The sequence below is a fragment of the Rosa chinensis genome, chromosome 6 (assembly GCF_002994745.2).
Source record: "Rosa chinensis cultivar Old Blush chromosome 6, RchiOBHm-V2, whole genome shotgun sequence".
Classification (NCBI taxonomy): Eukaryota; Viridiplantae; Streptophyta; class Magnoliopsida; order Rosales; family Rosaceae; genus Rosa; species Rosa chinensis.
Window position 1 is genome coordinate 44,209,984 of NC_037093.1, and position 27,770 is coordinate 44,237,753.

Sequence of the window (27,770 nt, forward strand, 5' to 3'; positions counted from 1 at the left end):
TTCGAGAAACATGTTGGCAGCATCGTTTGCGGAAGTTATCCGAACTCCAATGACCGTAGTCGTCAGGGGGAGATGCAGACATCAGGGGGAGGTGTCTACATGTATGGTCTCGAAACGTGAATGGTGTGTTGTGCTCTTTTTCCCCTTCGACCGAGGTTATTTTTGTCCCACTGGGTTTTTGTTACTCGGCAAGGTTTTTAATGAGGCAACGAGAGGAGCACCACGTTTGGGCGACACAAGGGGGAGTGTTCAAGTAAATCCAAAATATGTATCTGGCCCAAACTCTAGGTTACTTGACCTAGTGGTAATATGGTTAGAATTAGAGATAATATTGGAGAATCTTGGAGATATCCAATCAATTGTAATATTACGTTTCCTTGTAGAACTCTGATTCTATATCTTGTATTCCTCTATATAAAGAGGCCCCTATTATCAATGAAAGTACAACTCAATTCTCTCTCAATTTTCAGTTTTCCTTAAACAGCCGGCGAATTAAATCTGGTTAATAATTATATTTGAAATACTACCAGTTTTTATTAACCGTATGATAATTTAATGGATACAGATATGCATAGTTTATTTTGCAATTATGCCCATCAACTAATAATACAAAAACTCTAATAACATTTTAAATATAAAAACATAAGAAAATAACGAAACATATATGTTTTGCAATACGAATGCAAGGAAAGATGATTAATTTGTAAATTTAAATAAATTAAATATAAATAAATAGTTAGATATTATTACTTCACAACCTTAACCGTATCTATATTAGATACTTATCTGAATATTAAATATGATACATTAATTTAGTTTTTTTTTTTTTGGTGTAAACATTAATTTAGTATTTTATTTAACAATGAATACAGATTTCTGTTTTTAATAAATGTATTAACTTATTTTGTTGATTATATTTTTTTATTTTGTCATGGTTAACATTATCCATAAAATAAAGAATATTAAAAGTATAGAAGAGTGTCATTTGCTCTACTCAAATGATACAGTTAGAAAATTAAGTGTATCCAAACGGGGTGGGCCACTAGAAATTCTGCTAGTAGTGTTTGGCAGAAGTGTCAAATGATACAGTTAGAAAATTAAGTGGTGCAACTTTCTTATTCTCCTTTAGAACATTCTTGTTCTTTTTCACATAATAGTTTAACTTATCTACAGAGATTGATTTTTTTTTTTTCCTGATAGTGATACTATTTCAATGGTTAGTAATAAGGTTAGCTCAATTATATGTACTCTGCTGTTTTTTGATTAGTTGTGCACATGCTTACTAGGTTAGCGTTTTTGTTCAGTGTAATATTCACTTATGGTCATCATTTCAGTTCAAGGAAAAAAATGCTTACACTCAAGAAGAGATTGGTGTCATTCGAGTGGAGTGGTAGAGCAGGTTGATGGATATATCCAAGATGAACTAAAATAGTTAGCATATGTACATGCAGATTTCTTACTTTTGGTATGAATCAAATTAGTTATATATATTTGAAGCCTACTTAGAGTAGCAGCAACTTTGAATTAAATTGGTCAAAATAGTAGAGTAGGAAATTTTGGATCTTTATTTTCTTTTAATGAGATGGACTTATGGTGTTTGTAGATTACTTGTATTGGATGTTCTCTATATCAGTTCTCATATCATAAGGACTTGTTGATGTGTCATCTGTATGCAAATTTGATGGGAATGTATAGAAAATAGGACACAAAATGCATTCTAATATGTGTACTAGTACAGAAAAGCGAACATATGGGAATTTATTTTTGGTGTCCTCTTATTGATTCAAAGACTCCATTTTCAAATCTTTGAGGACACACAAATTATGTCCCAGAATAGAAAAGAGGACACATATGAGAGTTTATTTTTTGTGTCCTCTTATGGATTTAAGGACTCTATTTTTAGAGCTTTTAGGACACAATTGTGTGTCCTCACTACTACAAAAATTGAATCAGACGACACATCATAGTTTTCTGTCGTCTGATTGATTTTTATTTTTTTGTACGTCGCTTTTATAAAACCTGTCGTCTGATATGGTATAATGAACTAGTTCAGAAGACGTTTAAGGATAAAACTGTTGTATGACCCTAAAATAATTGAGCGGTAAGTTTCCCACCATGTCTGTGGTACCAAACCCCACTTCAAACCCAAATTTTCCCCCCAACATGTAGTAATCATACGACGAGAAACAATAAAAATGTGGTCTGATTATTATGTTTGGCAGAAAGCAAGGAGATTTCCCACCATCATTTTTCTCCAACTCCCTAACGAGGGAAGTCAAATTGATAGGAGACAAATTTCAAATTTAAAACTCATATACTCAGACCACATTGTTATAAAATTCTGTTTGTGTGAGTCTTTGTGGGGCTTGTCCAAATACATAGGGCAGGGCTTGAAACCCTACATTCAGGCAAAAAAAAACTAGAACTTTTCACCCAAACACCAAAACCCTCACTCCTCACTCCTCACTCTCGACAGCTGCCCACTCTCTCTCGACACAAAGCCAAAACAGTAAGGGTCTCTTCTTCGACAAAGCGCTCTCTCTCTCTCTCTCTCTCTCTCCTCTCTCTCTCTCTCTCTCTCTCTCCTCTCTCTCTCTCTCTCTCTCTCTCTCTCCTCTCTCTCTCTCTCTCTCTCTCTCTCTCTCTCTCTCTCTCTCTCTCTCTCTTCTCTCTCTCTCTTCTCTCTCTCTCTCTCTCCTACAAACCCCGACCAAAACCTAATGGTTATTCGATCTGGGAAATAGCGAAGGCCTTCATCGAGACCACTTTGAGCTCATCGTTGACCTTTACACCTAGGCCATCGCCGTCGACCCCAACAACTCCGAGTTCTACTTCGACCACACTCAGGCCAACATCAAATCCAACAATCTCACCGGTAACAACCCCCTCTCTCTTGCAATTTCTGACGCCGGTTCTTCGTCCTCTTCTTGTTTCGTTTATGAGACTTAAAAATTGAAGGAATTAAATTGCGTTTTTTGTGTGAATTGATTGGTTTGGGGTTTTCTTGTTCAGAGGCTGTAGAAAACCTAATGGGTAGACCTCTAGCGTTCTTCAGATCTTTCGGCAGTGGCGTATTGCTTTCGGAGGATTCGAAATTCAGTCATGGGTAACCAAGATTTGAATTCGAACATTGGAGATGTGGATTTGGGATTGAAGGAAAAAATGTCAAAATTGGGGCTAAGAAGATAACTAAGAAGGTTTCTGGGTAAGTTTTGATTCAAAGTTTTAGTCTTTTGATTCTAGGTAACTAATTATAAGTTTTGATTCAAATGTCAAAATTGTCAGGTACCGGACATATATGATGATCCAAAGCTAAAAGCCAAAATTGAGTAGGCTAATGTAGAAGTTCAGAAGAAGAATCAGGCTCGATCTCGAGTCCTTGAAGCATTAAATGCAAAGAGGGTGAGTTGAAGTCCTTTGTGTTGAACATAACCTACTCTTAACTGTTTGTTTTTACATCATTGATTCCTTACAGTATTGCATGCGATATATGGCATTAAAACATTGAAATAGAGGCTCTCATCCTCTGCTACTGAAATATGATAATTTTGCAGGAATTCATTGCTATGCTAAACCTATATTTACTACTCTATGCTAAATTGCTAATAATCTACTATATAATCTGAAAGCAGAGAAAATATGGATTGAAACAATATCACTGCATGCACGTGTGCCATTAGTTCTTCAAGCACCATACAACCCTTTTGTATTAGTTTCTGCCGGAACAGAGGATGAACTTCACTCTTGATGATGTTGACTCTCGTGTGCACTTCACATTCACAGACGGCCTCCTTTCTTGTAAGTAGTATCTCCTGCTTTTGGTTACTGCTATTTAACTATTTATGAAAAGTATTATAATCTACCCATTGTGATATCTACCAATGGGTTGTTATCTTAAACTCTTAATCCCAAGTGGATGATCTCTCAAGCTTATAATGCACTCCTTCTCATTTGCTTTAGAATCATCAAATTGCTATTAAATAAGACCAAAGTTAAGCTAGCCTCTATTAGGTATGTGGCATTGTGTGCCACTTTACCTTCTTGAATAACAAATGTATGAATATTTCATGATAATATCAATATAGGATTCAATAGTGAGTCGGTATTCATTATTGCATATTTGTGACAAGACAAGCTTGACATCTATAACAGCGATTTCTTTAAAATCTATTCTGTTTCTGTTTTCTTTTTTGCGCTTATGCTTCTAGTTATTTAATACTCCCTTAAATTAAGGTCTAGGTATTGACAGTTATTGGTTAATAAGAATTGTCCCAACAATATGCTTATATAAACTATTTAAATTAGAGTATTGCTGCATATATATATATATATCATTATCTAACCATGGTGCTGACAACTTCTCAAAGGCAAACCCTACCTATGTGAGAGATTTGGTGATGAGTATATCCGATTCAAATAGTTTCATTCTTATAATATGCTTTTGCATTAGCGAAAGTACTATTAAAAATGTGACCCATGATCATCCATGTTTGCTATGGTGCCACTTATTTCCCGATAAAGCATAATTTAACTCATAGCATGTCATTATTAATTAGTGAATCATTCCACATTGGGCATTAAATGGACAGGAGTCACAGGACAATAGAGATTTGCATTTTATGTTTCTATCTTTTACTTTTCAGTATACACGTTCATTTATATACACAAATCATGCTTATCTTAAACTTTATTTTCTTTATCTTCTTCAAGTTATAGAATTTAACATTAATAGTTTAAAATATAGATAAGAGTTTTTTTTTTTTTTTGAGAATCTAGATAAGAGTTTTCTTTTTGAAGCATGTAAAATGAAAAATAGATAGAATAGAACGAGCTAATGATGAAACAGGCTATATCGATCACTTGCTTACAAATCTATTTCTCACAAAGTCAAAAGTAGTCCTATACCTTTGTTTTCTTTCTCCTCCCAGAGTTTTATTATGTCACCCAGATTCTAAGTGCAGTGTTTCATAACTTTTCTTGAACAAGTTCTGTTGGATGTATACTCAGTGGCCAATTGTATTTTATTTTTCACAAAGATAAGCAACAGAAGTGGAAGAGTATCTCTTGTTTTTCATTTCCATTCACCTAAGAATGAATACTATGATTCTCATTTCGAATGGGAATGAATACAGCATCTATAGGATAACTACCGTCTTGAAAGTTACTTGGAGAGCAACATCAAGCTTATCAGCAGGGGGGTGGATTGTAGGGACATGCCTCCAAGTATAGGGCACACTCCGGCTGACATATTTGGGAATGTGCTGATAGATCATATATCAGGTTCCTCTAATTCAACTTTACCTTTTAGGTCTCAATTTGCAGTTATGACTTATGATACATTAATTGCAGGTACTAAGTCATTATTAAAATGATACATCAGTTTATGATGGCTGATGTTGTTGTTCTTGCTTGTTGTACTACTATTGTGCTATACTTACTATTGTTTCTTTTCCCCATTGTTACAATATCAAATTTTGAGATGCATGTATGAACCCTCTGTTTAAAATCTTTACCAGTTTCTGTGGTTTTTCAATATTTTCCCTACAAACTCGTGTTATCACATGTCAAAATGGAATGAGAACAATTAATAGTGGTTGTATTTATTATCATTTTTCTATAATCTAATGAAAATTTCTGGTACTATTTAGTACCATATAAGTGTGATCTTACCAAGTTCAAAATGCTCATTGATATGATGTGTGTTTTATGTGAATTAAAAGAATCCTTGGTAGTTGAATATTGATATGTTGCTTTCAATTTGTGATTTGAATGATTGTATTAACATGGCTTCATCATGTACCAATAAATTTAGTTATGTTTGGTCTTTCACTTGCTACTTTTTTGTGCTGGTTTCAATATTGAATTTTGTTAATTGTTTTGTGATATAATCACTTGTGGTCGGTATTATGGTAAGAATTTGTGATTATAGCTCTAAATACTATGTTCCATATCAGGTATATAGAGTTTCTGATATGAAACTTGTGAGAATTCTCTCTAGTGCAGAAGATGAGGTCAACGTAGCTTGTTTTCATCCTTCTGTCGGAGGTGGCATTGTTTATGGAACTAAGGTAAGCAACTGGATTTAGTATCCTCCTCTTTTAGTTTTCTGAACTTACAGTGGTTCCTGTTATGTAATGTAGGAAGGAAAGTTAAGGATCCTCCAATATGATAGTTCTCATGCCGTGGGTCATACAACTTCTAATTTTCTTGATGAAAGCATGCTAGAGGTACAACTAGGCCCCAGTAGTTCATTTGTTTGTTTCTGTTAATGTGATAAAATTATGGTTTCTCCTATTTTCTTTGCAAAATTTGCTCAACACATATCAAAGTAAAGTATTTCCTTTTCACACCTTCAATCAGTTTGCTTACCTACATAGTCTCCTAAATACTAGAGCTCTTAATCATATACTTGAGACTCTATCCATCATTAATTTTTTTCTCCATTTGTTCTCTGCTGCCCCTTATAGGCTTTGGATAAATCGAATAAGGAAGCACATTCTGAAGCTGGAACAGGACATTGAGTTGCTTAAAGCAGAGGCTAAAAGAATAGTTGAACTTAGTTTTTATGCTATTGAAGAAACTCTAGAAGATATTGAGTGTGTAGAGTCTGGGAGCTCTTGATGAAACTTCAAGCTCCTCTGAATCCAATGAGGCCATGAGCAGCAAAGCTTGCAAAGCTAGACACTGAAGTAAATTTCTGGATGTATTTTGCTAGGAGAGTACTATTAGACATACTCCTTTCATGGATAAAAGATTAGCTTTGCACAATCTATTTTGATGCATGATGTAGATTATAACAATTTCTTCTATATATTGATCAGGTACTGTTAATTTGGTCATTTTTTATTCCACTTCCAACATATATAATGCATTGAATCATTCTTTTAATTAGTACAACAATAACCACACAAAACTATCATATGTACACAATATTTACAATAGCCTCAAAATAAAAACTGTCGTCTGAGTGTAAAACAGATCACGGATGATATGAAAAAACTGTTGTGTGAATAAAAGTCACACAATAGCTATAAAAAAAAAAAAGACTTCTTAATCGCAATCACACAACAAATGCTCAAGTTGCCCGTTGTCTGAGTAAAGTTCACACAACAATTAATGTTGTCGAGAGCCTGTCGACATGGATGCCGAGTCCTTCATACGACAGTTTTCTAAATGCACCTTCATTAGACGTCACCAAGATAGACGACAATTTTTAACTGTCGTCTGATTCAATTTCTGTAGTAGTGATAGAAAAGAGAACTCATATTAGATAATATGAGGATGCAATTTAGATGTCCTCTTATGGATATAAGGACACCACGACTAAAGCTTTTAGGACACATAAACTATGTCCTCGTATAGATAAGAGGACACATTTCAAGTGTCCTTGTTTGGGACTGATGATGACTCCCGGATATAAGGACATAGTTTCAATGTCCTTAAATAATGTTTTTGTAGAAGTGAATTCGGCGTTAGGTTCTTAAAATCCACCGAGACCGTGTCCTGGGCGTGACAGTTTCGCACAATATCAGCAAAAGGTGGCAGAATGGTTTCTAAACTAGTCAACAAAGGCAATTGCAGTAGCTTTGATGAGTTGAATAATCCGAACATCATCCCACTCCTCGACTATGTTGTAAAAATTTGGGTTTTTTTTCCTTTGTAAAATTGATTAAAATAGAAAATAAATTTGATAAAATAAAAGAAAGAAAAGTTAAGATAAAAATAGATAGAATAATAGATAATATATATATATATATGGTAAAATCAAAGTGAGAAAACAAGCCTGGTATGGTGAAGCACGTCAAAAGACGCTGTCCTAAAACTTTTGTAGCCTCCTTACGTGCAGGTGCTGATGGTCTACAAGACTCCAAGATACAACCCCAATACACGCAACCAAAGGTCCGCTATGAGCACGTTCACAGTCGGATAGAATCTCCAGGTCATAGAACCGTTGCCCAAAATAATAGTAAAATATAGAAGGTAGTAATTGAAATGATAGTATGCAAATGAGGAGTAGAGATAACCCTTTTGTTGTAAACAACTTGGGGAACATTGTTGCCTTTTATAGGCTCCAATTATCTCATGTAACCTCCATCATAAAACACACCATAAAATCAGAAAATTAAATCCCAAAATGAAACTCCTATAACCCTCAAATAATTATAGGATTAAAAGCATAAGTTACAAATTGAAAATCGAAAATCAAATTAAATATTTTAAAATCTTTTAAAATACCAACAGACTATACCCCACAAGTATAATTATTTTAGTTTGGATAAACTCGATACGACACCTGGTAAGATTTCTTGAAGTGACCAACATTCTGCCAAATCTAACAACTTTAGATTGCACAAGTATTTGAATTGCTCAGGTACACGCTCTATGAGAGATCTACATAGGTGGAGTATCGTGAGTGTCCGTAGCTCCCTAGTCATAGACATTGTTTCCGATCCGAGTTCTAAACCCCTTAGACACAGTGTTTGATTGTTTCTTATAAGTAGCAGAAGTGATCCCAATTATGTTTTACACAAGTATCATAAAGAACTGAGCGGTCTAAGACCTTAAGATCTTCCACTCCATTCAATGTAACTAGTGTGTCCACATCAGACCTCTCTTCATCATTTGCGCGTGACAACAACAGAAGCTCATGGGTACTTTTATTGGCTGTCAGTGAAGTACAAATGTATACACCATTATAATTTATTGGGGTGCAGAAAATTGTTGAGTTATTCTTCTTCTTCTTCAGCCCTTGTTGGCTTGATCAGTTGACTCCACCGAAATACCGATGTTAAAGAGGTTTGCTGAATCTAAGCTCTCTTATGATATGTCTCCTACAACTTTTCCAAGAGTCAGGGTCAGAAACAAACATTATGCTGTCTTTTCGGTTTGCTGGTCAGAAAACTTTGTGCTTTTTAGAGAGGGATATTTGATAATTAGGACAAAGCTCATATTGCACCACCACAAATCACGCATTCATCTTCTGCTAGTTGCTTATATCTCTTTCTTAAACAACTCCACTACTTCATTGATGTCGAGGATGATGGAGACCCTAACTCTTGGAGAAATGGTAGGAGACATATCATAAGAGCTTAGATTCAGCAAACCCATGCACAAATTCAAATTCGCAGACAAATTCAGCAAACCCAACCTAGAAATCAAATTCACGTTTACACTTGCACACAAATTCAGCAAACCCACAAATTCACGTTACACACCCAATTTCAGATACCAAAAAAATCCCAGTACCCAAAAATCAAAAAGGATTTAGCTAATTAGCTTTAACAATTTCAATTTGGGTTTTATGAATTGGTTATCTGAATACCTCTTTAGCATCGGTGATTCTGTATTTCGGTGGAGTCAACTGATCAAGCCATCAAGAGCCGAAGAACTAAAGAAGAAGAATAACTCAACAATTTTCTGCACCAATGCGAAGTTCCGAAGTTGACCTCAAAGACACATTGAAGATCAGAAACTTCCAAAAAAAAAAATTGGAATATAAATTCGTGATCAGAATTCAGAACAAAATATTAGTTTTCTATAAGCGTAGAGGAAGAGAGAGATACTTGGAGTTTTAGTTTTCTGCTGGAGGCCTAGAGCTTGGAGACGAAGAGGAGAAGAAGAAGAGAAGAAACGACGGTGCGGCTTGAGAAAGGGATAGAGACTTTAAAAAAAAACAGATGTATATACCTAAGCCCAAAAACCTCAGTGAGGCTTGAGCCCAATCATCTTTGTATCTGCATCCGCCCCTGCTGCTTGGGGTTTTAGCTTTGCTTGGTGAGTGTTAATATGATGATGGCATTGATGGTGATGCCTCACATATAGTGATGATGGGCATTTATTTAATATATGCCAGTTGATAGACATTGAGAAAAATTCAACATGGTTCTTGCTATTGCTATTACAATGGTGTATACATATATACTTCACTGACAACCAATAAAAGTACTCATGAGTTTTGGTTGTTGTCACGCGCAAATGATGAAGAGACGTCCGATGTGGACACGCTAAGCACATTGAATGGAGTGAAAGATCTTAAGGTTTTAGACATCTCAGTTCTTTATTATACTTGGTGTAAAACATACTGGGGACACTTCCGCTACTTATGAGAAACATTCAAACATTGCGTCTAAGGGGTTTAGAACTCGGATCGAAAACAATGTCTATGACTGGGGAGCTACGGACACTCACGATACTCCACCTATGTGAATCTCGCATAGAGCGTGTACTTGAGGAATTCAAAAACTTGTGCAATCTAAAGTTGCCAGATTTGGCAGAATGTTGGTCACTTCAAGAAATCTCACCAGGTGTCATATCAAGTTTATACAAACTAGAAGATATTGTACTTGTGGGGTATAGTCGAGGAGTGGGATGATGACTTCATTAGAACTAATACTAATGTGACAAAGGAGAAGGGAAAAAAATGTGGGCGTGTGACTTTTTTTTCTTTTGAGAATAGTGTGTGACTTGAAAGAGTAGAAAAATTAAGATCAAAAGTATACTAAAGGCAAAGCAACCTCAACACACTATCATAGCACACAAATATACCTTCAGTGGATTCCACAAAAGATGACGAGACTTTTATGCATGGAAAACAATCAAACCTGCCATCCTCAGCTCTCAAAAGGTCAAAGTATATCAACGCAACAAATGCAGTGACTTGCAGAAAGAAGTCCATCAAAACAGCAAGGGCTACAAATTAAAGAAGAAGGTAAAATTAGATGATGTACTAACAAAACTCCAAATAATACCTTTTAGGATATACAAGAGCAAATATTAGTCACCTGCAATCATGGAGAAGACTCGGCATGCTGGCATAGGAATGAAGCTTCCCACTGCAAATGCCAAAACCTCAGACAAACTAGTCAGTGTGTTATGGATGGACCAACTTCAACCAGTGCATTACTTACTCGTCATTCTAAAGGTAACTCCGGTGATTGCATGTACCAATATACACATGTTATCTACACCAACCTGAACCAAACCGAGAACCAATTAAAATATCTTATCATATAAAGACAAGCATATAAAAGTGGACTGGCCACCAAGGAGGGCAAAATTTCACAATGAATCAGCAAAAGTTTCTAGAACATGAACAAAACATGCATCCCCTTTTGAAAGAAAAAGTTGTGACTCCACATGAGTAAGTGTTTGGACCCAAAATGAGCATTTTGGCCTGATAAGGCACGTCTTGGAGAAATTGAGCCAATGTCAGTGGCTCAATCTATATATTGTTGACAAGTTCGAAATATATATTTAGAGGCTAAATAAAGCCTACTATGGAAGCATGAAAGGTCAACTTTAGCACATTTTCCTACTTCGGCTGGAGAAACCAAGCTAAACAAGGAAGGAGGGGCGGCATACTAACCAAACGAAATCCAAATGAGCTAAAACTTTCCAGATTAAATCTAGAAAGCCCAAGGATCATTTCTTATGAAGAGTTCCAGAGCTATTTTTAAGTGGAAGGTCTTCAAACAATCAGTCCAATTTTCTGCAGAAGCAAAACTGGAAAACTGGACCTGTAAGAGGTCCAGCAGCTTTTCTGGCCCAACCACTATACCAAAAGCTCTGAAATTTTACCAGGATGATCTACACTCATAGTGGAACATTTTTTATGAAGAAGTCAAGGTCAAAATCTGAATTCTTGATGGAGATATAATTGAAGGAATAAAAGAGCCGAAAGTGCTTCCTTATCTCCAAAATTCATCATTCCTTATCTCCAATTATGCTTCTTTATCTCCAAAATTCATCATTTCTTATCTCCAATTAATGCTCCACTATCATTTGTTTAATGCCAAATGCTTTGGCATGGTAGCCTATAAATAGAGGTTATAAATTCATCACAACACCAATTCATTCATCAAAACATCTCTAAGATGATCTAAGTTCTCTCTAGAGCAATCTCTCTACGAGCAACTCCTCTCCTTCTCTTTCTCTTACCGGTGATCACACTCCTAGTCCTAGTCTTCTCAGAAGCCGACTTTCAGTGCCACCAAACCCTCTGTCAACGTACTTCGGTCCTAGTCTCATCGGGAGCCGACGGTAGTGCCGCGACCACAACGGTTACAGAACCAGCCAAGTAAGGGTAACGCCCTAGCAACCCAGCCAAGCTAAAGTCACGCTTTAGCAAGATCTCAATACTTCCCGGTGATTTCGCTCTGCTCAATCTGCAATATTGAGTATCAACTTGTGAACAAGAAGAAACTTCAGCAAAGTCCTCACCACGAGGCATAAAGAATCCTGCGACGAGGTTGGTGCTCTCCTCGTCTACAATCGCTCGACAGAAGTCAGGTCAAGGGACACCCCCGACGACCGCACCCGAAATGTTTGGCTCCAGTTTTGTTGCAGCTGGTCAACAGTCTCTTTTGTTGCGCGGGCGTGCCAACACAGTCGGGTGCGGTCGTCGGGGGTGTCCCTTGACCTGACTTCTGTCGAGCGATTGTAGACGAGGAGAGCACCAACCTCGTCGCAGGATTCTTTGTGCCTCGTGGTGAGGACTTTGCTGAAGTTTCTTCTTGTTCACAAGTTGATACTCAATATTGCAGATTGAGCAGAGCGAAATCACCGGGAAGTATTGAGATCTTGCTAAAGCGTGACTTTAGCTTGGCTGGGTTGCTAGGGCGTTACCCTTGCTTGGCTGGTTCTGTAACCGTTGTGGTCGCGGCACTACCGTCGGCTCCCGATGAGACTAGGACCGAAGTACGTTGACAGAGGGTTTGGTGGCACTGAAAGTCGGCTTCTGAGAAGACTAGGACTAGGAGTGTGATCACCGGTAAGAGAAAGAGAAGGAGAGGAGTTGCTCTTAGAGAGGTTGCTCTAGAGAGAACTTAGATCATCTTAGAGATGTTTTGATGAATGAATTGGTGTTGTGATGAATTTATAACCTCTATTTATAGGCTACCATGCCAAAGCATTTGGCATTAAACAAATGATAGTGGAGCATTAATTGGAGATAAGAAATGATGAATTTTGGAGATAAAGAAGCATAATTGGAGATAAGGAATGATGAATTTTGGAGATAAGGAAGCACTTTCGGCTCCTTTATTCCTTCAATTATATCTCCATCAAGAATTCAGATTTTGACCTTGACTTCTTCATAAAAAATGTTCCACTATGAGTATAGATCATCCTGGTAAAATTTCAGAGCTTTTGGTATAGTGGTTGGGCCAGAAACGCTGCTGGACCTCTTATAGGTCCAGTTTTCCAGTTTTGCTTCTGCAGAAAATTGGACTGATTGTTTGAAGGCCTTCCACTTAAAAATAGCTCTGGAACTCTTCATAAGAAATGATCCTTGGGCTTTCTAGATTTAATCTGGAAAGTTTTAGCTCATTTGTATTTCGTTTGGTTAGTCTGCCGCCCCTCCTTCCTTGTTTAGCTCGGTTTCTCCTAGCCGAAGTAGGAAAATGTGCTAAAGTTGACCTTTCATGCTTCCATAGTAGGCTTTATTTAGCCTCTAAATATATATTTCGAACTTGTCGACAATATATAGATTGAGCCACTGACATTGGCTCAATTTCTCCAAGACGTGCCTTATCAGGCCAAAATACTCATTTTGGGTCCAAACAGTAAGGAAGGGAGGGTTTGGAGGTGAACGGAACTGTTGGGTAACATGAATGAAAAAGAGAGGAAAATTTGAGTCAATATTAAGCAAAAATGGAGTTCTGAGAAGGCGTAAAAAATAAAGTCATATGAGTTAAAAAAAAAATGAACAAAGAAGTTCCCTCGAGCAGCCAAGAAAGTAGAAAACCGAAATTGCAGTCCCAAATGTACAAGGCCAAGGAGTATTGTAATTCTCCTTTTTTAGTCATTCTATCTAAGTTCATCAATGCATGATAGTGTTAATTGCGGACATAAGAGATTCTATAATATTAACTAACAAGTATCAAAAAGCAATTTATGTGTTTTCAGTAGTGTAGCAGTGAATTGTACTGCATGTAGAGTGACTTTCAGTTTCCTTAGTAGCACTCAATTACTTGATCACTCTCACTCAACTAGTTACTGTCTTTTATTACAACAATGTAAAGAGAACTCCTTGGGCATGTCAATTTGTGCGGTGACAGGGTTACCAACCAAAAGATAACCGGAGTATAGTCTCCAAGAGAACGTAAGTGCTACAACTGGATATTAGTGACTAAAAATTTATAGATAAGAGAAACTTACAGCCAAAACAAGGCAAGGAATGACTTCCATTATGATTAATGTAGATTTAACTCTCACAGCACTGAAAAATCCAACAGATCCAAGAACAGAAAGCATTACAAGCAATACTCCTGACAAACCAAGCAGGACCTAGAAATTAGATCCAAATGATGATTAGCAGACCACAGAACTTCGTCAATACTAAAGATATATAGATGGTACATAAGCGCATGCTGCATGGACATGAACTAGGGCGGACAATACAGAGTGTTCCTGTGATACTTCTTTAAATTAATTTTCTAGTGAAATTGTTGTCAAAATAAGTGATCCATGTTCACTCAAAAATCCTCCATTGGATCATATACAGGCCTTCACAAGTTTATCTTTTCAGTCCTACTAGTTGCCTACACCCTTGCCAACACACAAGGGTGGAGAAGTGTTTACAAGATACAATTACTGATGACATACTCACACTAACAACCATATAAATACATGCTGAAAATGTTCATATATAAGGAATAGAAGACGTACTCAAGTGAAGGATAAGATCGTACCTTGGACGAGAGGTAAAAAGAAGATATTTGAGGTGCATCTCCCTATGTCAGAGATATATACAGGAACATTACCAGATAGCTTACCTGATATGATATAGCAGAAGAAGAATTAAAATGCCTATTTCAGTATAAGGTCAAGTATATATAGTAAAGTTTGCAGTAAGGTCAAGATATCATGATGAAATTTATCCCTTGCGTATCGGTTGAGTAACGTAAAATCATCAAAGTCTGGGACTTACTATTATGGTCATAACATCTGCAGTACTTTCTCTTTTTAATTCTTCCTCAGTTGAGCTTTCGGCCGAAAATGAGAGACTCAGATTCCGAGACAGCACCATTGGCAGCAGTTCATCCTGTAAACATATTTGCTCCAGATCTCAATATCAAGTATCATTAGCATAAACGTCTAAGAAAATAAATATATTTGTTCTATATTTGCATAAGATCTGAAATGCCCACAGGCAACAGCAACAATGCAATGGAGGATGTGCACTGCACAGTGTTCAAACCTTTTCTAACTGAATAAAAGCCTTCTCCCAAGCCAGTGCCTTCCCATTCTCATTTCCTACATCATCAACTGCATTATTAACTGGGTAGGTGACTACGAATGCTGAAGCCTGAAATTTGAAGATCACCATAGAGTTAGCATATAGACAGATACCTGAGAGAAGGATGGACTATAATCGCTATTTACAGAATTACAGATATCTGGGTTTGCCCCAAAAGGGGGAAATGAGCTGAGATCTCGCCTCTCCCGACTTTGTAATCGTTTCTTTTGTTAATAAATCTTTCCTTCAAAAAGAAAGGATGACTGCATTACCTCAGAATATTTGTTACCAGAGAATCCTCCCAAGGCAGTGCTTGGATCAAGTGGATCCTGAAAGGCACTTAAACATGTCTCTGCACGCAGAAGAATAATGTTTCAGGTGAATAATACGGCGAGGTTACTAAATATAAAATAATCAAGTAAAATGTCAAAAACCACAACAAGACAACATGAGCAAGAAACGAATTAAGGAAATGGTTATTCTTCCAGAAGTTAACAACAAAACTCCACAAGTACATAACCACTTCCCTATAAAGCCAAAATTCATGCATAAATCTCTTTCTCTATTTGATGCCTAAGCCACCATATGCCGTTGAGGAATCGCAGCCACAAGGAATTGCAGCAGGATGAACCACAGCAGATCGACCAAACCAAAGTGCTTGGGAACACAGAAACACAATTCTCCAATTCCAAATACACAGCCGCACCCAAGAAGAACTGAAGAAAAGGAAAACCATACAGATCCACAAAGGCAGCAACCAAAAGGCGGCCGGTTGCCAATCTTTGTTGCACGAAGGGGTAGAACCCCGTGTGCACTAGCAGGTAACCGCTTAAAGCAACGCTCATCGAAGGTGGCGCATGCGTTGTTGACTTCAGACGAACAAAAGAGGAGATTTAACGCATCGGTGCACAGGATCGGATCTGAAATATGGAGAGAGAATAAGATTGGGAAGAAGGGAAGGTTTGGTGATTCAAGTGGATCGGTCCACACAAGGAAAACAAACGGAAGGAAAAGGAAAACAGAATGAGACTGTGAGGAAGTATAAACAGAGGGAGCAAGAGGAAGCTAGTAAATAAGCAGAGGTGTGATGATCCAGAGACTTCTGTCAGCTATTTATAAGCGGAATGGTAATGCAAGCTGCAACTGTGATCTACCAAAGCTCTCTCTCTGAGCTCTGGCAGACATTGGATTGACCCCAAATCCAGTAAATCTGTGATTTTGGGTTGTAAACACCAAACTTAGAAGGGAATCTAGTACAAGAGATTAAGTGCTCCACTATAATGACCCACATTGTCAATCTTACTCTGAAACATGGAAACAGCGATAAAGTGCATGTTGAAGCTGCCAGATCAACAAAATGCAACTTATAGCAATGTGGGTTCAACAAACAATTCGCTTTTGGGTAGTGGGAATTTTGGTTCAGTGCATTTGCTTTTCTTTTGGAGCTTTGGATCGGTGGAGGAAACTGAAGCCATAGTACAATAATGATTGTCATATTCAGAAAAGCCTCGTCTCTCCAGAAACCGGAAACTCCAAAAACCCTGTCAAATTACTGACTTGCCCTCTGTTTTGGCGCTTTACAGCTTTGTATTATGAATTTCGGTCTAAATTCAACTACTTCCTCCGACGGTATAACTCAATTATTAGAATTTGAATAATTAAGAAAGAAAAAAAAGATTTCGATATATATATATAGATTTAAAATTGTAAAAATGACAGACAAAGTAGATTGTGTGTTGTATTTAGTAGAGATTCAACACCGCGTGAAAGGAAAAAAAGAGGAAAGCAGCAGGTTGTATTTAGTCATACTGAAATTTACAACCACACATTGCATACTTGACCTTCAAGGGCAATTAATTGACTTCAGTCCGAACTCTTGCTTCTCAATCTGCCGTGGAAACAAGAGTTTGTCAATTAATCTGCCACGGTGTATACCCAATATTTGGTCCGGCGTACAATCCTCAAATTTGTCTGCTAACCTTATCTTCATGTTTACTCATCTATTTAATATTTATATTCCCCTTACTAATCCCTTAGTGTTAGATAACCCTTGAGCATATGATTGCTTCAACATAAATAATCGCAATTGTATCATTTATATCAAAAATTCACCTCGAGAGCAAACATAATCTTTTTGTATTTTCCGGCATGACCACATTTTTCCCAAAGTTGCATATTGAACATATTTGGTGATATAACCTACCAAAGGAAAAGGATCTATTTATTTAATATCGATAAGGAGATGTAACATCTGAATATTGATATTCATATGCAACTGAATATTGATAGGAGATGTAACAACTGAATATATCAAATCACTTCATATCCTCTCTGTTTATGTCGATATTTAATGAACTCCATTAATTTCCAGTATATCCGAACGAGACCCTTTAGGAAGAAAGAGCCAACTTCCGGTTGTGAAAATTGAAAATAAGCAAATGAGGCCTCATCGCGTAAAGAAACAAAGTATGCACAATTGGCACAAAACAGATACCTGAGGTAGTGACAAAAGAAAAGCTCTTGCTTTGGACCAACACTCTATGGTCATAGAGATGAGGATCGGCCTCCAAATCTGGCTTGTCATTGACCTCATTAATCAAAGCCTTGGAAGCAAAACTCTGAGAAATCTCTCTGGCAATGTCACATGGGAAGTCACACACTGATATATATGAGTATATATGCATCTCTTTTCTTCATCCTTTGAATTAGCTAAAGCTTTATGAACACGTACCAATGTTTCTATGTCAAGCTTACATACCGTGTTTTGGAACATCTTATTGCCAATTTGAGCTTCCTCACAATGCACCTGACCTCCCAGAGATAACATGTCTCTCAGACATTTCACAAACGACTTCTGTGCACTTCCCATGTCATTTCTGCATACGGACTCGAAGAAGAGTTTTGAACTGATGATATAGAACAGAACCCACTATGAATCATGTAATAATTTCAGTCCCTCATACTACCCCGCAACAGGCTAGGCATTCTTACACTGAACTCCTCTCATCAAGGCTCCCTTACAAAAGAACTTGATATCTTCTCCTCATAGAGCTAAAAACACCCAATTCAGAATCTGGGTCACCCATGATTCACAGTTGACACCCATTTTTGATTAAACACTCCTGCAGAGACTTTTCCGAAGGAATTTGGAATGCTTTGAGAATAGGAGGGTTTGTTGGTTGAAGTTCAGCTTTCTTCATTCGATGAAGTGGAAGAGCACTTATAAACCATTTACTATAGGAGCCCAAGCCTACTACGATTCACCAAAATAATGGGCACAAACAATAATTCAGAGCTTAAATGAAATCAAGTTTTTTTTTTTTCCCTCCTCTGGGCTAAATTTTCAGAATACTCGAAGCTGATATGAGAATCATCAAAGGTCCAAAGGTTCAAACTTCAAAGGCTAAAGACTTGGTTTCTTCTGTGTGACATTCAAGCTTAATGACAAGAGCACATGAAGTGCAATTTTTTGGCTGCTCATGTCAAGCACTTGCTCAGCAAAATAAAAGAAATTGATCAAACCAAAAAGATTACAAGATTTCTGAGAGAAAGAATTTTGATATTTTGCTTTCCTTGGGAAAAAAGAATATTACAAGGTGTATGTACTTTTGTGTGGAGGTGTGTGTGTGTGGAGCGTAGTTTATTGATTGATGTTACAAATCCGAAGATAAGGATTGTCATACATTACATATTTTGACCAGTAATTCTTGTACTTAGAAATAGCCAAATCCAACCATGGCTTGTAGTTTCCATTGTAATGGATGACTGCTGCATTCTCTATTGCCGTTTGGTTAAGGGCTGGGTCATAGCCAAGTCCCAAAGAATGCCATCCGCGATTCAGCGGATAGGTCAGCTTATAGAATGTAATAAGTCCCGGTGGCAATGTACCAAGTTTCCAAAGAGTTCGATCCTCATTCTGCAAAACAGGTCTTCTATCAGTTACATTTTATACAAAAGCATAATCTAACAATATCATTGTAAAGCTTTTCAGATAACTGAGTAGAACATGTTAGTTAAACGGTTCCACTTCCACTATACACTACAGATATGGCAAATAATTAGAATAATAACAGTCTTCAGTCTGAAGCAAATGAGAAAGGCAATCACTTTCAATACATCTTGCAAGACTTCCAACTATGACGATCAAATCATATCATAGTTCTGCCTATGTTCTTGCCTATGCTATGGTGGGGAGAATATAGAACAGAGAACGAATAGCCAATCATACGAAAAATGAAAAAAATGAATAAAAAATAAAAAATTCCTGGTTGGGAAACAGATCAAAACATATAGGTAAAGAAGGGGGTGAAGGGACGAATGCAGAGAAACTGAACTAGAGTTTAACATGCCAATGTACTATCAGAACATAATCAATTTCTAACAAATCAAGTCAGGCAGCTTTGAATTGGGATCAGTTTTCTTGTAGATCATGAAAACTTGGAATAGATGTAAGATTGTCAGAATAGATGAAGAACAGTGCAGCTGTCGAAGCCACCATATCAGTTGAGCACACCCAGTTCACGGAAGCAAATAAGCATAAATATAAAAACAGATAGATGAATAGTACAATTTCTTGATGATCAGTGGTAGTGGGGAGGGGGGAGACTAAACCTTGGGACCTCAGGGTAAATGTTCTTAACCACTCTACAATCAGAGCAACTCAAAGAAGAAGGAAAAATAGAAGGAAAAACAAAGGGGGAGCGGGATCAGGGGAGAAGAGGAAAAGTAAAGGAACTTACCATATCTTGCCACTTATGATATACCCCAGTCATGTTTCGCTTCCTCCACTCTTTCAAGTCAAACATATTCATGCCGAATGCCCAGCCACAAGCATTTGGATCGAAATTCGCAGATATTATTGGATTAGAGAAGTTGAGGTATTTATCATACCTATGGAAGCTTTCTTTACAGGTCTCCACCGCACCATTTACCATCCCTTGAAGATCAATAGACCAAAGATCTGTCAAATCCTTCTGAACTACAATGTCATCATCCAAAAATAGGATCTTGTCCAACTTTGGGTAAACGTCAGGAAGGTAGAATCTCAGATGATTCAGCAGTGATAAATATTTTGGATTCCGATATTTGAGCTGGTCAGAACCCAGTGATAGTGAGGAAGGATGGTTTGCCTTGAAATAATACTCTTGAAGTCTGGCAGACTCTAGTTGACGTAGTACAGAACAAGAAGAGGAATTTAGCCACTTAAAATCATCAATATTTTCAACCTGCACTGCTGCTCCAGCAGGAGGGTTGACAAGAAACCACATTTTCATAGCAGCATAGTTTAATTTATCAGTTACCACATGGAAAACATGCTTGCTGGGTTCCTTTGCATGCAACACAGTAGAATTAACAACCACTGATGTTGCTAGAACATTGTCAGAAAAGATAGCATAGTGGTACAGAGAAGGATCCTCAAGCTTTTCTTTGTTAACATCCTCCCTATTATTATAGCCCAACAGGAAATAGTCTGATGCAAGTTGCAAAGGAAGGCAATGTAACGGTTTGGGGACTGTCTTTGCTGCAAGCTGGATCAAAAATGCACTCTTTTTCTTCAGACCATTTACATTATCTTCAGTTGACTGAAGCATAGCTCTTAACTTCGTCTCCATTGTATGACAGTCATATAGTTTGTCCTTTGCTACAGAGAGAGCACGGCCCATTGCTTTTGCTCGTTTAAGTGCACTGGTAATAAAAATAAAAAATAAAATAAAAATAAACCAAGACAGATATTGGTAAGCCTGCAAATAGATAGAGAGTAGAAAAACCTTGAAGGAAGCTCAGCATCAGAATGTGCTTCTCCAATAGCATTCTGACTAAGTTTAGAGTGCTTCATGAGAGATTTATAAAGAACACTTTCGTTCTTTGACTTGGCAATGTTTGCATAAGCAATGGCCATTATGATCTGGTCCCTCATAAGTTTCAAGGTTGAATCAGAATTTGGGTTTTCATAATCTCTCCTCCATATGCTGTACTTTCCCGTGACAGTGGTGTCGAAGGATTTTGATCTGTCAATTGCCGCTGCTGCCATCTGGTCATTAGCTTCTTTATCTTTTCCCATTAGCTCTGCAGTCCGAAGTTTCCTCCTTTCTTCTCGCATTATCTGAAGGGTCAGAGTAATAATTAGAAATCTAAACTTACTGAACAAAATGAATAAAGTAAAGACAGAGGAAAAGAATTTGACAATTCACCCGTCGTTTGTGCTTCACTGGGCTGATTGATGATAGACGAGAATACGGGAGTTCACCTTCTCCAGAATGAGGATCATCTGTAGAATGCTCACTGTTCTCTTTAACTCTCATTCCAGATTGAAATGAATCCTCCACTATCTGGAAAGTATCATACTTTACGAAAATTTGTATATAAAAAATAACACCCATATTCTCTCTAAGTTTTCAGTTCCTTCCACATCATACATATTACTATAAACCAAATATATGATACCTGCACACTCTTTGGATGGCCATGTCTTCCATCAATGGGATTTTCCAAGACCCAGGAAGCAGATAGGTCTCCCAGTCTAACCCTACTACTTTGAACAGCTCCATAATTGTTGCTGTATGTCGCAATTATGTCAATATTCTGTGTGGAATAGATAAACATGAGCACCATTAATTGATATCTACTCTGAACATAAAGAAAAGTACTAGTACTCTGTACCTTTTCATCCAGAACTTTGCTGGTTCCGGTTACATAAGATTCACCTTCTTCCTGCTCAGTCAGGAATTCAATATAGTAAGTGTTTCCATATTTATATGTTGTACGCATATCTGGCATTGAAAATTAAAGATAAAGATAACAAATGTATGAAGAGTTGACTGTCATAGATACATAGCACTTCAGACATTGTACATATGAATATCCAGCACTAATCCTATAAATTCCATAAGTCATACGAATTCATACAGCCTCTTCTCCTGTTAAGCACATATAGTCTCTCTCTCCTCCCTGCTCTCCTTTCTACTTCTTTCCTCCTTCATATAGTGACCTAGATGGTAGATAGAAGGTCGAGATACAATTCCGTTGGAACTATTCCCTTCGGTATACACATATTCTTTTTTTTTTTTCTTTTTTGGTTACAGGTGTACACATATTCTTTACCATCAAAAACAACAAGAAGGGATAATTTTAGAACCGGATGCAATCCCCAAAAATGTTTGACTGAAAAGCTAGAGCACCAACAAATAAAACAGGTCTTGTAACGACAACAAGCACAACCCAATCACCTTCCACAATGCAAGTGAAATGCAAACTGATTATTTGCTCTCAAGTATTGCAAGCACCCATTTCAGTATTTCTCACGGATTGGTTATCTAAAATAGCAGAATTGGAAATAATAAGTAAGATGAGATAGAAACCTTGGTATGCCAGCATTGCTCACATTGACACAACCTCTGGCACTTACTGACATCTCTCAGACTGATACAAGTTCACACACAAAAACAGTAATCAAAAATCATAAGAGGAAGTAATTAGATAAAAACTAAAAGCCCGAAAATCGAGAACCAAAATGGCTTACGTTGTGGAAACATGGGATACATCAGCTCCAACAAGTAAGGTCTGCCGAAAATGAATCAGAAACCGAATCAGAAACAGGTAGAGTAAACTAAGAAACCATTAACTCTCCTCGGTTTCGCCGGAAACAGAGATTTAGAAGAGAGAGAGGGATCTAAGTGATCGGCATAGAAGAAAACCAAAGCGCGTGATCTTATAATTGGAATCACAAGTTTCGAGAATGAAAAGGAATTGGAAGGTTTACCAATGAGATGCAGAAGAGGAATAGCAGAGAGTGGAAGCTCGCTGGTGTTGTAGGAACAACTTCCATGCCCAATCTACAGAAACAGACACACAGTCGGTGCACTACAATTGCCATATGTCCGTCCTATGTTGAATTAGTTATATGACAGACACTTCTGTTTTTGGGCAAGTTTTCACACTGCCAAAACTGTTTTTTTTTTGGAAAACCAAACCCAATGTTTAAATTATATTATGAGATTCCAAATTAAATTCATGCCTTATATGATCAAGGTTACGGTTATTATCACATTTACACTTCTCAAATGACATATGCAGTGCAGTTCGATGTCTTTTGGCAATGAGCCATGTTCTGATTACTCTTTAGTTTTAGATGTGCTTGTGTATCTTATTTTATTTCATTGTTTTTTAGTTCGATGAGCTGGCATCGCTTCCTCGGTGACAATTAACATAACTTGTGGTCATTTCCTTCAAATAAAAAAAAAAAAGTCCACGGCTCAAATCGACTTACTCTTGATATCTGTCAGCTTGTTACATGAGGAAAATTTTATAAACAACTTTTTTCTCGGTGAATCCGGTCAATCCCAAACATTATGTCCGAACTCTTACGAATAATAAGTTAATCAACATAGACTGGATGTGCGCTGTGACATGTGAAGCATGCGTGTAAAAGAAGAAGAAGAAGAAAGGTCGCTGATCGCATGAGCAAGTAGCGGTTATGATTACAGAAGTGGGAGCTGAATATTAGTGAATAACAAAAGGTATTTATGAGCAAGTTCACCATTGAGGTTGAATCTCAAAATTAAGATTCTCGTAAGTTGGCCCTTGACCATGGCCTGGATGTTGAACCTCAGAATCTGGAACATCCAAAACAATTTGGCAGTACGTAGCAAAAGAAGAACCACTAGGCCAACAAAGAATCCATCTTCCATAAGTTTGTAAATGGCACCATTTCAGATTTGCAGACAATGTACATTATCACTGTATTAGTAGTCAGATTGTTCATAACGAACTACAAAATTAAAAGGTAAACTGACAAGTTAATTAAAACTGTCGAAATCCCAAAACAATATTCAGAAAACTTGAATTTGACAACAAAATGGAAGGGTTGAGTAATATAAGTATAGATTTTTCTCCCACAAAATCATAACTAATGACTTTGCTAACAAGTTTCCAAGCTCAATTCACCAAAGCTACTACAATAATTACACTTTCACAGCTAACATGCCAAGTTCAGTACAACACTGGCTCATTCTAACCACCAAGAGATACATAAATGAAAAAATAGCAGCTCTCTGACATTATATTTTCGGCCGCAAAGGTCTGCAATTGACAGCTGCCTTATCAGTGTTACCTCATTCGAGGTGACTGTTGGTAGTTTTGATTTCCATCTGACCTGGGGTGAAGTGGAGAACGATGGTGCAAAGGTGCCTGACCTTGGCGATGAGCCATAGGATGAGTAGAATGAGTCGAACGAATCCTAGGCTCCCTTATATGTTCATTGACAGATTCGATCCTTTCCAAAGTCTCCACAACAAGCTTCATTGATGGCCGGTTTTTGTGTTCAGATTCAATGCATTTTAGAGCAAGCTGAGAAATTCGGAATGCAGCTTTGGCTGGATACTTTCCCTCCAGTCGAGGGTCCATAATGCCTTTCAATTTTCTTTTATCTGATAAATATGGTTTTACCCACTCCACAAGATTATGTTTTCCACTTGGACGATTCGTATCAAGTGCCCGTAAGCCTGTTAAGATCTCAACCAACACAACACCAAAACCGTACACATCACTCTTCACATAGAGATGCCCTGTTTAATCAAACATCATAAGAAGAATGTCAAGGCAAAAACTTGGAGTTTTTATTAGTGACCTTAATTTTGTCAAGCAAAGTCAAAAGCTTGAACATTATGAGCTCACAAATTCAGTAGGCTATAAGGATTAAGGATTACCTGTGGCAACATACTCAGGAGCAGCGTAACCATATGTGCCCATGACCCGGGTTGTCACGTGTGATTGACTCTCTGAAGGACCAAATTTTGCCAAGCCAAAGTCGGATATCTTGGCGGTAAAGGACTGCAGTGCAAACAAAGAGTGAGAATGAGAGGCGCACAGATTAATGAGTACTCGAAGAACTCAGTATTCCTTATATTAGTATTTTATTTTTAACTGTTTATAAAGGGAAGAGAACTTTACCCCGTCAAGTAATATATTGGAAGCTTTGAAATCTCTATAGATTACTTGCTTCTCTGATGTATGCAAAAATGCTAGGCCTCGAGCTGCTCCTATTGCAACTTTAAGCCGTATATCCCATGGAAGTGGCTGAACAACTGAACCCCCTGCACAAGTAAAAAATAAGTGTTCAGTGAAAAACGAACTTATTGTATTTGAAAAGTGATGATAAAATTTCTTTATTTACATGTATAGCCAGTTATGCCAAAATTTATGAATGATCTTTTGCTTACTTCCAAAAAGATGGTTTTCCAAGCTTCCTTTTTGCATGAACTCGTAGATGAGCAGCAGTTCTTTCTCCTCCCAACAGTATCCCAGCAGCTTTACAAGATTAGGATGAGAAAGTCGCCCCAAGAAATTCACCTCTGACTGCACCAACAAAGAACAATCAGTTAAGAATACAATGCAGGAACAAACTAACTTGATACGCTTATAAAACCCGTATACTTGCAGAAAACTTGTAATAAAGAATACAGAAATTTATCCCTTTTTGATAGGAAAATTAGGATTCACAATTTCACCTAATCAAATTTTGAGAAATTTACATATCATAAGATTGTTCAACATCTGTACAACTCTATAGGTATCCCTTAAACTACACGTGGAAATAGGCCAGAAGCTGCATAAACAAATAACCAACCTCCCTCCAAATGAGCAGCTGATAACACAGCGGTCAAGGTTCTAAGATATTTAACAATGTTCACTGTTTGATATTGGTATACAGTAGTTTCCACTAATGAAATATCAAAAGACAAGAGCATCACTTACAATCTCAATTGCTTAAAGTATGAAAGTGAAAATGACATGGGAAAACTAGTTCGAGGGTAAGTCCTACTCCTACTAAAACTGTAAAACATGATACAAGACAAATAAACATCACAAATTATATTTCTCCATCAAGTAGAAAAAAGATTACCTGCCATTCCTCAAAACCTTGCAAGCTCTCTGAATTCAATTTCTTTACAGCAATTACAGTTGTCTTTCCAGACTTGGCCGGTGCCCTCTCCTCGAGCCAGCCTTTATAGACCTTCCCAAAACCTCCTTCCCCAAGCACCGTGTCTGATCTAAAGTTTCTAGTTGCACTCTTCAATTCTAGGTAACTGAAGATCCTCAAGTTTGCGGCAGGTAGGATCTGCCCGTCTGGACAGGTCTCATCACCACTTCTCTCCGAAAACTGGCTATTCCTTGATATAGTGCTCCCCACGGAAGTGGATGTGGCATTACTAATTGATTGAGATATGCTACTCGGCACTGAATCAGTGATATTAGAGTTAGAGATTGTTGAGAGTACGAGCCACAAAGAGAATGTAAATCTTTGAATAGCATTTTATATAGTCTTAGCCTCTCCACCCATAGCCAATTGATTTTTGATTGAAATGCTCATAGTACCTCAAAAATGACACTCCAATCTTTTTCTTTCTTTCTTTATTTATTTAGAGAAATAGAAATCCTTCATGCAGCAAGTTATATGAATATCAACTTACCTTCCATCCAAAAAATTCCAAGAGACACAAAATCTAGTGACTTGAAGTTGAACAACTACCAAATGAGGATTGTTGCATGAAATTGATTAACACACACATTGATGATATATAACCAAGTTCAGATTTCAATCAAAGATGAAGACATTGCTCTACACCCATTAGTATAAAACTCGCATCAACAAAACCCAAATGGAAAGTTGGACTGTTGAAGAACAAAATCAAAATTTGACTTTTGGGTACCTGTACTGAGATGACCAGTAGTAGTTGGTGTTGGGTCTTCAGCTGAAGAAGAAGAAGAAAACCAGCAATTCCCCATCTTTATCTCTCTCAACTCTCAACTCTCAACTCTCAACCTGATGAGCTCTATATGCACAAGAGCTTGTCCTGATGATGATGATAATAATGGGTTTGTTCTGGGCAGGTTTCAAAAGAACTAAGAGTACCTGTAACTTCAAGACTCCCCCTTTTTGTTTGATGTTGGTGCAGAAAAGTTGCTGTTCAGCTCTTCCTTTTAGCTCGGAGGAGTCGGAGCAATGATGCTTTTCATTCTGCTTCAACCACCAAACTGGGTCTATCTCTCTCCTCTAATAAAGCCTCTGACTTTGTTTGTGTCGCTTGACCCAATTCAGCACCCAGAGTACGGTAAAAAAGAGATCCCTACCGCAAAGACCAAGTCCAGCAAATTAACAAAACAAGCTTCAGAGTTTTCCTGGTTAATGCGGAAGGAGGACAAACGTGGTTCTGAGTCAACTGCCGTGTGGCTTGTACGTTGATTTGTCAAACATAATAATTCTATTCAAAGAAAGCAAACCAAGAAATTATCGAATGAAGAAAATAATAAACAACTGTCATTTCTGAACAAGAGGTTATACCGTTGTTACGTTATAGTTCCTCTTTTTCAAGGTTACTGGTCATAGTAGTTTCTGAATGAGCAACACAACTATTTCCACTACAAGTATTTTATCTGGTTTCATAAATCTTGAATTCTTGACCATTTCTTCACAATCACCAAAGAGTTTTGTCTATCCTTTATGATACACCAAGAGTCTTGATTTCAATGTAGA

The 27,770-nt window shown here is 37.4% G+C and overlaps 3 protein-coding genes across 12 annotated transcripts; all 3 read right to left on the reverse strand.

The window, feature by feature from the left end:
* Positions 1-5,905: 5,905 nt before the first annotated feature.
* Positions 5,906-16,682, reverse strand: LOC112169672 (NPC intracellular cholesterol transporter 1 homolog 1b). Of its 9 annotated transcripts, none has more exons than XM_040507929.1 (9): positions 15,511-16,682; positions 15,200-15,307; positions 14,930-15,043; positions 14,691-14,774; positions 14,158-14,218; positions 10,908-10,971; positions 10,782-10,832; positions 10,602-10,689; positions 5,906-7,236 (listed from the first exon to the last, which is right to left on the reverse strand). In XM_040507929.1, exons 4-9 carry the CDS (start codon positions 14,726-14,728, stop codon positions 7,230-7,232), a joined length of 309 nt encoding a protein of 102 aa, XP_040363863.1. In that variant the 5' UTR covers positions 14,729-14,774; positions 14,930-15,043; positions 15,200-15,307; positions 15,511-16,682; the 3' UTR covers positions 5,906-7,229. The 9 variants fall into 9 exon arrangements, 5 of the variants coding, with proteins under 5 accessions (XP_040363863.1, XP_040363862.1, XP_040363861.1 ...); XM_040507928.1 differs by having other exon boundaries at positions 5,914-7,503; XM_040507927.1 differs by having other exon boundaries at positions 5,917-7,236; positions 10,546-10,689.
* A 2,098-nt stretch (positions 16,683-18,780) lies between these two features.
* LOC112173729 (probable galacturonosyltransferase 3) lies at positions 18,781-23,153 on the reverse strand. 2 transcript variants are annotated; one of them, XM_024311413.2, is made up of 9 exons: positions 22,998-23,153; positions 22,758-22,798; positions 22,597-22,657; positions 21,899-21,949; positions 21,683-21,794; positions 21,430-21,567; positions 21,007-21,341; positions 19,978-20,923; positions 18,781-19,154 (listed from the first exon to the last, which is right to left on the reverse strand). In XM_024311413.2, the coding sequence occupies exons 4-9, from the start codon at positions 21,904-21,906 to the stop codon at positions 18,879-18,881; spliced, it is 1,815 nt and encodes a 604-aa protein (XP_024167181.1). In that variant the 5' UTR covers positions 21,907-21,949; positions 22,597-22,657; positions 22,758-22,798; positions 22,998-23,153; the 3' UTR covers positions 18,781-18,878. The 2 variants fall into 2 exon arrangements, with proteins under 2 accessions (XP_024167181.1, XP_024167180.2); XM_024311412.2 differs by having other exon boundaries at positions 21,683-21,820.
* Positions 23,154-24,052: 899 nt separating this feature from the next.
* On the reverse strand, positions 24,053-27,467 carry LOC112174003 (probable serine/threonine-protein kinase PIX13). The gene is made up of 6 exons (XM_024311689.2): positions 26,947-27,467; positions 26,139-26,473; positions 25,456-25,591; positions 25,187-25,329; positions 24,943-25,066; positions 24,053-24,801 (listed from the first exon to the last, which is right to left on the reverse strand). The coding sequence occupies exons 1-6, from the start codon at positions 27,020-27,022 to the stop codon at positions 24,344-24,346; spliced, it is 1,272 nt and encodes a 423-aa protein (XP_024167457.1). The 5' UTR covers positions 27,023-27,467; the 3' UTR covers positions 24,053-24,343.
* Between the last annotated feature and the right edge of the window lie 303 nt (positions 27,468-27,770).

What these genes read in the sequence shown, in the direction of transcription:
- LOC112169672 (XM_040507926.1), bottom strand. Translation starts at nt 14,728, where the DNA reads ATGCACCTCAAATATCTTCTTTTTACCTCTCGTCCAAG. An exon ending in CTTTTTACCTCTCGTCCAAG is followed by an intron (nt 14,219 to 14,690) that starts GTACGATCTTAT and finishes TGGATTTTTCAG; the next exon opens with TGCTGTGAGAGTTAAATCTA. An exon ending in AGTCTTCTCCATGATTGCAG is followed by an intron (nt 10,690 to 10,781) that starts GTGACTAATATT and finishes TTTAATTTGTAG; the next exon opens with CCCTTGCTGTTTTGATGGAC.
- LOC112173729 (XM_024311412.2), bottom strand. Translation starts at nt 23,111, where the DNA reads ATGGCAATTGTAGTGCACCGACTGTGTGTCTGTTTCTGTAGATTGGGC. An exon ending in TCCTCTTCTGCATCTCATTG is followed by an intron (nt 22,799 to 22,997) that starts GTAAACCTTCCA and finishes CATTTTCGGCAG; the next exon opens with ACCTTACTTGTTGGAGCTGA. An exon ending in CAGTGAAGCACAAACGACGG is followed by an intron (nt 21,342 to 21,429) that starts GTGAATTGTCAA and finishes CTGACCCTTCAG; the next exon opens with ATAATGCGAGAAGAAAGGAG.
- LOC112174003 (XM_024311689.2), bottom strand. Translation starts at nt 27,022, where the DNA reads ATGGGGAATTGCTGGTTTTCTTCTTCTTCTTCAGCTGAAGACCCAACA. An exon ending in GGAAAACCATCTTTTTGGAA is followed by an intron (nt 25,330 to 25,455) that starts GTAAGCAAAAGA and finishes TTACTTGTGCAG; the next exon opens with GGGGTTCAGTTGTTCAGCCA. An exon ending in TCCTGAGTATGTTGCCACAG is followed by an intron (nt 24,802 to 24,942) that starts GTAATCCTTAAT and finishes TTGATTAAACAG; the next exon opens with GGCATCTCTATGTGAAGAGT.